The sequence below is a fragment of the Puntigrus tetrazona genome, chromosome 5 (assembly GCF_018831695.1).
Source record: "Puntigrus tetrazona isolate hp1 chromosome 5, ASM1883169v1, whole genome shotgun sequence".
NCBI classification, from domain to species: domain Eukaryota; kingdom Metazoa; phylum Chordata; class Actinopteri; order Cypriniformes; family Cyprinidae; genus Puntigrus; species Puntigrus tetrazona.
Genome location: NC_056703.1, coordinates 18,805,908 through 18,814,935, shown reverse-complemented (window position 1 = coordinate 18,814,935; position 9,028 = coordinate 18,805,908). Strand labels below are relative to the sequence as shown.

Here is a 9,028-nt window from a genome sequence, read left to right as displayed (position 1 = left end):
CTTGATTGAATTTCATCAACTATGATTGTTCACTCAGAATCTGATTTTAAAGTCTGGTCCAGCAAAAAGAGATTTAAAGCAAATGAATGACCTCATGCAAACTGGCTAAATCCTTTTTGTTTTTTCAATCTAGAAAACAAATGTAGAGCTTATTTGATTGTATTGTCCATCTGCCCACATTCTGCTGAATCATACTTGCTGTTCTCACACAGGTTGTATATTCCAGCATATTTGTCTTGTAAAAGAAGGATCCAGTCAGGGCTCCTTCGGTCCTACCATGTTTCTCTGGATCTGTCTGATGTCTTGTTGCAGCTCTTCTTTGTCCAGTTTGGCTTTGGTGTTGCCAATGTGTCTCAGAGAGGAAATGGCATCATGAACCGCATGGAACCCTGGCAGATATAATGGAGATCACCTTCAGAAAACTGGGAGCATTGACTCTGTGGCAGAAGTGTGTTAGATGTCTCATCTATAATGCATCGCCTGCCTCCAGTCTGTCACAGGAGTCTCAAAGAGAATTTGAGAGCAAAAGTCATGTACTGCTGTACAGTACATTTCAAGGCAGGAGGTTCCAATGACTGTGATTTCTTTGCTTCGTTTGTTTACTGAGGTTGATTTGGTATTTTGTACCATATGGCTGGAAAATGTCAATCTACAACCTTAGGAAATTTAGGAGTTGGAAAAAAATATATAAACTTGATAAATGTCATATTTATAGGGTTGAAGATACCCAGCAGACTTGCAAGAGAGATAAATTGGGTTGGTCATTTTGATGGGTGTTGCTCTTAATCTGTTTTTAAGAAATGAGATAACGTGTAAGGTGTGCTAGTTTAGATCAGATTTCCGCTTGCGATGATTTGTCATTTCAGAGATATGGGCAGTAAAAAGGTCTGTATTATACTTCAGCTTTTCATATACAGTTTGGAGTCCAAAAATGTGAATGATGGTTAACAAGTTGAGATGTTCTGAAGCAGTGGTCGTAAACTCAATTCCTGGAGGGCAACAGCTCTGCAGAGTTTAGCTCCAAAGCACATGCTTGGAAGTTTCTAGTGATCCCGAAGACCTCGATTAGCTAGATCAGGTGTTTGCTGAGAGTTGGAGCAAAACTGTGCGGACCTGTGACTCTCTAGGAGTTTAATTTGAGACCAATGTTCTAAAGGGTTTATTGTACATGTATGGTTCTTGCCTGATTGGTACTCCCTCCTCATCTCCTCTAGTTCTTCTCTGAAGCACTGCTCCAAAGTGTTGATCTTGCTGCTGAGTTTGCTCTCTGAGCGCTTGGTCCTGTCAGAAGATCTCACCTTCTCCAACTGTGCCTCTAACCTCTCAAGATGACTAGAGAGAAGAGCCATGTTCTCCTTTAGCTCGCTTTCCACTTCAACCTAAGTACATATTTTACACAGAATATATGCTCAGAGTTTTGACATGTTAAAGGATATGAAAATGTAATGTGATATTGCCAAACTATATCTGCTACACATACTGCTGTTGCAGAGCAATTAATTTCTTACTGTCAATGCACAGACCATCTGTTATTAGCATGTTATGCTGCTGCATTCATTGGTATACACAAATACCATACCTGGTCTCATAAAAATAGGTACCTCTGTGCACTTTTTATTTTTACGTGCCTTACTGCACATTTCACTTCAGTTTCAAAGAGAAATGTCCACTGAGTGGCGGTAAAACAGATTCAATACATGAACCCTGGTATGTATTACGATGGTTCAGAATTAAAATATCTGTGGACTGTTGCTAAAAGTTTATGCTCTATCATGTTGGAGATGTGCTCTACACCAAATCCAACCCTAAACCTACCCGATAGTGTTAACAAGTGCATTTGTTGATGTAACCGTGCCATTTCAACTTCTTTTCACACAGATTTTAAATGTTTTGTAGTTACACTGGCTTGTACTCCATGAGCTACCGAACAAACCTACTGTCTATGAAAACCCACAGCATATTGACATTGGTCATAACATAACATAACATATAACATAACAAGTTATTGTGTGAAAATTCTGCTTTATTAATCGAATATCTACATTTATGTAAAAAGGAATAAAAGGTGTTTTACCGCCTCTAGTGTTAATATCTTTTGGAAACTGCAGCGATATGCACTTGTTTGTACGTATTTCGTGTCTCGCTAAAAAGCTCACTCAGGTGCGTTTATGCCATTAGACCAGGTAGCTGCAGCAGATACAGAGAGGTGGAGCTGACTATTTAAATCAGGGCTGTCCAAGCTCGCTCCGGGAGGGCCGGTGTACTGCAGAGTTTAGCTTCAACCCTAATTTAACACACCTGAAGCAGCTAATCAAACTCTTAGGCATGTTAGAAACTTCCATGCAGGTTTGTTGAGGGAAATTAAAGCTCTGCAGAGTTTGAACATCCCTGATTTAAATGTTGAGCGAGTAAGCTCTATGCCTGCAAATTAGGCTGATCAGCTAGTGTCATGTAAATGATCTGATGCTATTTTTTTTAAACTGATGCAATCATTTAAATGCAAAAAGTGTGCTTTCTACAAAGGCCTTACTTTTGTAGTTTGACTTTGAGACCACAAATGTTATACCAAAGTGACTTTTCACCATGACGTATCTCATTCGCATTCACACATTTACCGCTCTGTCCCGCAGCAGTGTGTGCAGCTGCTGGCTGCTCTCTGTGTGTGATTGAGCTGTGGTTTTCATCTGCTCCTCTGCCCACTTCCTCAGTCTCATTATCTGCTCTTCCACTTCCCTCAGACCACTCGAGATTCTGCATAAATACACATGAAACGGTACATCCTACAATTGCATTAATCATATTAATTAATTGATTAAGATTTTGTGATTATGGCAAAGCTATGCTATAATATAATTCCCAACACCTTATGTTTACTGTTATGGAAACATCAGGTCAAGGTGTGCTTTTGTCATTTTCATTTTAAAAATCAATACCAATCAATAGTATATTATGTCACTTCTTCTGTATTTGCTGTTTTGTTTGGCTTTCGATGGCTTTTTCATTGTAGCCAAAACTGACGTTCAAGAATTCACAGAAGTAAAAGTGTGTCAACTAGCCCCGACCTCCTTTAATAAAGGTTAAATTGTGTCTAATAGACATCACTCCCACATTTCGGCTCACGCTATAGTATACTTTCTCAGTGTGTTTATTTTTCTTTGGCCCATATGCTTCTCTTCATGAGTCACTGTAAGCTATCTTGACTCACCACTATTACATAACAGGCCAAGCATAGCCAGCCAATTTCTTTGATTCTGTCACACCATGAAAATACGTTTTCCACTGGGATCATGGGCAAGGCTCCATTTCGGCGTGCTGAAGCTGCCATCTGTGCTCCACAATGCAGTCAGGAGCTAATATTGTCACAGAGATTGAGAGCATCACCTTGCACATGCCATGATGCCCATGTAGCAGCACGTAGACTGGCATTTGCACTATTTGGAGGCATATCTGGTGAGTCATTGGTTCTCCTGAGAGCCGTTTGGTGCCAGAACACCAGGCGCTTCTCAGGCTTCTTATTTACATCAGTCTCAACTAAACAAATCCTCCTGACAGCAGATTCGATAGAGTTGGCCGGTGGGAAAGTATCGCAATAAGTGATGTCAGGGCTGTCAGGGTCCCTCGCTAGTGCCCTTTACATAGGAATTTTATTAGAAGAAACTAGGGACCTAAAACAGATCTCTGCGACAGGTCTGATTATTGTTTATCTTATCAATGAAATATTAGCAGTCCTGCAGCCCAAACCCCTTGAAAACATGGCTGTCAAGCGAAAACCAATTAAATGGAAAATTAAATTCATGCTTCAGTGTTCCAACTTGGCATGTGGTTATATGAGACACGCAAGATCCAATGGCATTTAGCCTTTTTTGTTTCTCAGCTTTTTACTTTTGTTTTGAGCGTGTCAATATTTCCCATTTATTGCTAACTTTTAAAAAAATGTACAAGTGCCAGAGTACAAAAAAAAACGTAATAACATTCCATTTGATAGTTTTATATTTTTACAGTATGCCAGCTGTTAAATAATAATTGCTTTCTTTTTAATGAAACTTAAGTCACAAAACAAACTGGTATTCATTTAAAAATTCTCCAGCAGATATTTTACAGCCAGTATATATATATATGTGTGTATTTTTAAGTAGCTGTTTTTTGAAACCTGCTAACCCCATTGGTTAAGTGAATGATTCAGTGACTTTTATATAAAAGCTGACACCTTATGCGGACCATTTCAAATGGTTCTAATATACACAGTTTAGGTTTTCATGTGTAAGATGAGATATTTTAAGATACGAATAGGCACTGTATAAGGGTAAACATGATACATAGGTGAACCTTTTGAAATGGCGCTCCCTCAGAGACTGCTTTTGTAGTTCTTTTTTGTAGGTGTGTATTTACACCACTCATATCAGTACTGAGAAGCGGCTTTAATTGCTCTTACTTTAGATCCAGTCCATGCATCTCCTTCTGTAAATCCCCCGTGGCGTTCCTCTGAGAAATGAACTTCTCTGACAGTGACACCTCTAGTTTTCCTACATCCTGCGACAGCTGGCAGATGACAAGACATTAGTTTTCTATGTTCTTCTAGCTCCAAACTGTATTTAACCGAGCTGATTAAAAGATTATCCTGAAATATAACATCCCTACAATACAGCAAACCAGCTATTACATAAAGAAACCGATATATTTTTCTTACAAATATACATTTGTTAACAAAGAATGTGTATTGGCATGTTTTGACACCAGCGTTCATGGTTCTCCCATGTGTGTTTGACACACACACAAGCGCCGGCTGTCCTCTTCCCCTTTCATTTTCAATTACCGTTATGGTGTGCAGTGCCCACTCCCCAGAGCTAATGCACTGCAATCACTGTGATTTACTGTTACTCCACACGCAGTCACCATGACTTCAGCATTTGGATGACAATGCTGTAGTTTCTCCAGTGGAAGATACACTCAGGCAATTTCATATCTAATGCACTTGCTGACTTGGTCACAATATTATTTATTTGTGTACGGAAAACAAATGCAGCCATGTCAGTGTCAAAAAGAACCATGGTCTTACGATATATACTTCAAATATTTACCATGGTGATACTGTGTTCTTTGACTTGCACATTTTTTTGCACGGTGTTGATGTTAAATTATTAATATACTTTGACATTGCTCTTTAATGACCTGGCTATTAATGTCTCACCTTAAGTTCCATGTCTTTCAACTTTAGCCCCAGTTCAGCGTGTAACCTGCTCACTTCCTGTTGTAGTTTCAGGATGTCTTGCCATCCGGCACTAACCTTTGATGAAAGTTTAGCGATGCTAGCATCACATCTAAGGCAAAAAAGACATTTTAGTATTTCATCAAGTATTTCATCTGATACAGTTTGGGTTTTACTGACCTAGCAAATATTTTATGATTTTTGCCAACTTTCTCATCTTTCTTTTCTTCTTTTTTTCTTAGATTTTAATTTAATTTAATAATAATAAAAAAAAACTGCTTAACCTCTGGCCACTGATTTCAAAATAACCTTCTAAATATATATATTTAGTTTATTTAGACTGTCTGTCTATTCTTTATTTAACACGACTTTTATTTTAAGAAAACAAAAATAATTTTTCATACATTTATTTTTGTTGTTTTTGCACTGCAGTCATACAACTGCCATTAAAATGCCTGCTTTTCAGTTTCACTTTTCAGTCTTCAGTTGCATTTTGCATTTTGCATTTTTCAAAGTTTTTAAAAGTTAACTATCAGAAATAAAAATATTTATACATTATACTTTTAAGGCCATAAAACTGTTTAAAGTAGCGGTTAGCAGCAGTTACTTCAAGTAAAAACATAAATATTTATTTTTTTCATACAAGATACAAAGACATTCAAATTAAGTATTTTTCTGTTAAATTAAATTAAATGTAAAATTCTTATAATAAATTGACAGACATAATTATTATTATTTTTAATAATAATAAAAATGAAATCGTTGTGTAAATTGTGACCTTGCCACTCTGCCTCTGAGATCTCCAATGCCCGTCATGTTCTTGTGATCTAGGCTCTTGACTGCAAAAGTCGTCCCTGCAGCAAGGTTGTCTCTCTCAATAATCTGGGCTTCCAGCACCTGGGGAGACAGAAGATTGTTCTGTCCTCACGGTCATATAACAAGTGTGATTGCTCATATCAGCAGTCACTCACTGCAATCACGGTTTGACAGACTCCAGTAATTTTCCATTATAATCCTGGAGTAATTACAAGAAGGATCCTTCTTTTTTCTGAATAGTTTCTAAATTGTGTAATATACCTCGAGTACGTATTTTATCATTTTAGAGGGAAAAACAACGTGGTTTAACCCGAGCAATTAGGCCTATAGCGTTCTCATTTCTTCTGTTTGCTAATCGAGCCTGCGTTTCCCGATCACGTCATTGCTTTTGAAAAAGGCCTCATTCTAGGGGGGTCTGCTGAGCTTTGATTTATTTGATTCATTCATTTTTTATGCACATGTTCTGCATAATGCATCCCATCAGGTAAATGGCTCCGCTGGCCAGCACGTTCCCTCAAACTCTACTTCGATCATCAAACATTGTTAAGTTTTTGCTTTCACATTAAGAGTAAACGGAAAAACTTTGAGATGCTTTGATCATCTGTGTTATTGATCTAACCGTCAGAGTCGATCAATGGAATTAGTTCAGACCTTTCCTGAGGAACATCGAAGTAAACGCAATGAGCCCCTTTTACATTTCATCATAGTTAGGTAAGCTTAAATACAACAAATATTCGTTTCCATTCTAACTCTAGCAACAAAAATAGCGATTACTTTCCAATATATAAAAAAGCGAGACTGACTAGTCAAAAGAGACGAAAATGTCAAGTTGACGTTATTATAAAGGTTAATTTTGCACCTGAATGTCTTTGCTGAGCTGTTTGACGATGTGAGTTATGATCTGAATGTGGTTCTCCAGTAGTTTTCTAGCAGACGACTCCATCAGGACCGAACCCTGAGTTGCACGTAGACCGGTCACCACATCGTCCCTGATCTTCATGGCTTCTTCCAGTAGAAGGCTCAGAGTGCGTTCCTGACTGGTCATGCGGCTCTCCATATGTCCGATAAGCTTTTAATTCAAAACATAATTACACGACCAGAACTCATTTGCTAGAGCCTCATTTTTGAAGTCTTTAAACATCAACAGCCAAGCCCACAGAGTGTTAAAGTCTGCCACTAAAGAATTTTTATTTTCAAAAGCTGGTCACCAGAAGCTCTTCATCAAAGGCAAACAGCTACAGCTGTTACGTCTCATTAAAGTGAGACTTATTTGATGTCATTTATTGTAAAACGTATAGAATATTTAGTAAAGTCTGGGAATGCGTTATAAAAAAAAACTGCTTTAAACAGGCATGCTGTCGAAATGAAGGGTAACCAAATGCCTTTTGAAGCCGCAAGAACGAGGCCCTGTTTTCTCTTACATTGCATTAAATGTTGTGAGCATAACTCAAGGGCTCCAGCAAACTATCAAGTATATCAAGTATTGATTATCTGCCGCTGAGTACTGTTTCACCCCCATGAACTCGTTTAGCAGAGGTGAATCCTTTTGATTGAGCATTTACAGTGTTCATATAGGCATCCATCATAACAATGCAGAAATGACAAGAAGAAAAAGTGTTATAATGTGCATGCACGAAGACAATATAGTCAGGAAATGTGTGTGCATGTGGTCTATATACTGTGTGTGTGTGTATATATATAATGCAAAGTGCAAAGTAAAGCTGAAATCTTTACTCACTTGTGAAGTGTTTCCCTGTAGTCAGTGTTTGTTTGGTTTGATCTCTTAGCTACCGCATGGCGTGTTCTGACTGGAGTTTGTCATTACTTGACAATTGCACGCTAAACAATGCTAAATGCTAAACAATTAGCAAATACTAGACAGCTAAACAAGTGGCAAATGCAGTATTGCAAAAATGTACATCTGCTTGTCTGAATATAATTTAATTACTACTAATTAACCTTCTATTCCGCAAAAAGATGACAGCTTAATGGACTAAAAACAGATCGTCAGGCTATAATTTGACAAAAAGCATAATTAAGTATTGCGATAGAAGCCAGACATCTCAGACTCCTCATTAATTCTCATGGGCTTCTCTGGTCAGAGTACCAGTAATGATTTCCCTTTTGTGATTTGTAACACATCTATTATGCAATAGCAAATGTTCTCAGTATTCCCACGCTCCGAAGCTAAGTGGTGATGGTCTCTTCAGGGGAATTATTAATGTCCTAATGTGTGCTGTGTGTAAAATCAATTTGATACACATAAACATTTTAAACATCGCAGCTCTTCGTCATACAGAGATGCCTTTACACCAGCTGTTACAGCCTTTATAGAATTAAATCATTCAAATTTTATGATCTTAAAAAAGAAATTTGAGTGGGTTTTAACGTGGGCGGTATTCTCTTGGCGTTGCCTTCACTTTTTAACGGATAGCTGGGCTACTAACGCTGAATGTATTTGTAATGGGAAAATAATATGAGAATTATACAGTTAAAACGTGTTAACTCTGCTCAGTGAAGCTAATCTGTGCCTGCTCAAAAGTTTGTGGAAATGGTGCATAAAAGCCAGGCTGAATTATGCCTGATCAGACCCACCTCGGCTTGTGTATCGGTTGTAATCACTTTATAAACGCATTTATGCCTCCTCCGTAAAGTCTGTAAAACACACAGATGCCACGTATATCTCTGCCACCTTTGCAGTGTAGATTTGAGTTGTCCTATGTATGTTAAAAATATCAACAACGTAATTAAAACAGACAATATACTGTATAATAACTGTAAAGTTATTCTTTGATGTTTTATATATTATTATACAAGTTTTACATAATTCCATTGAGTCTGTTTTGCTCATCTTGAAGGCAGTCATGTGTCTTTACTGTGTGCCACCTGTATTATCATCATCACTTTTTATAGTAACAAACAACTTTAATAGCTCAAATGACTTGTATTATCATTATGTAATATAATGACATCCACAGACCTGTAATGTAAAATATACACTCACCA

At 37.6% G+C, this 9,028-nt stretch overlaps 1 protein-coding gene across 1 annotated transcript; it reads right to left on the bottom strand.

The window, feature by feature from the left end:
• Positions 1–5: 5 nt before the first annotated feature.
• On the bottom strand, positions 6–8,952 carry fam81b (family with sequence similarity 81 member B). The gene is made up of 8 exons (XM_043240790.1): positions 7,761–8,952; positions 6,882–7,091; positions 5,985–6,103; positions 5,189–5,318; positions 4,433–4,539; positions 2,616–2,751; positions 1,184–1,379; positions 6–389 (listed from the first exon to the last, which is right to left on the bottom strand). The coding sequence occupies exons 2-8, from the start codon at positions 7,077–7,079 to the stop codon at positions 256–258; spliced, it is 1,020 nt and encodes a 339-aa protein (XP_043096725.1). The 5' UTR covers positions 7,080–7,091; positions 7,761–8,952; the 3' UTR covers positions 6–255.
• Positions 8,953–9,028: the final 76 nt, after the last annotated feature.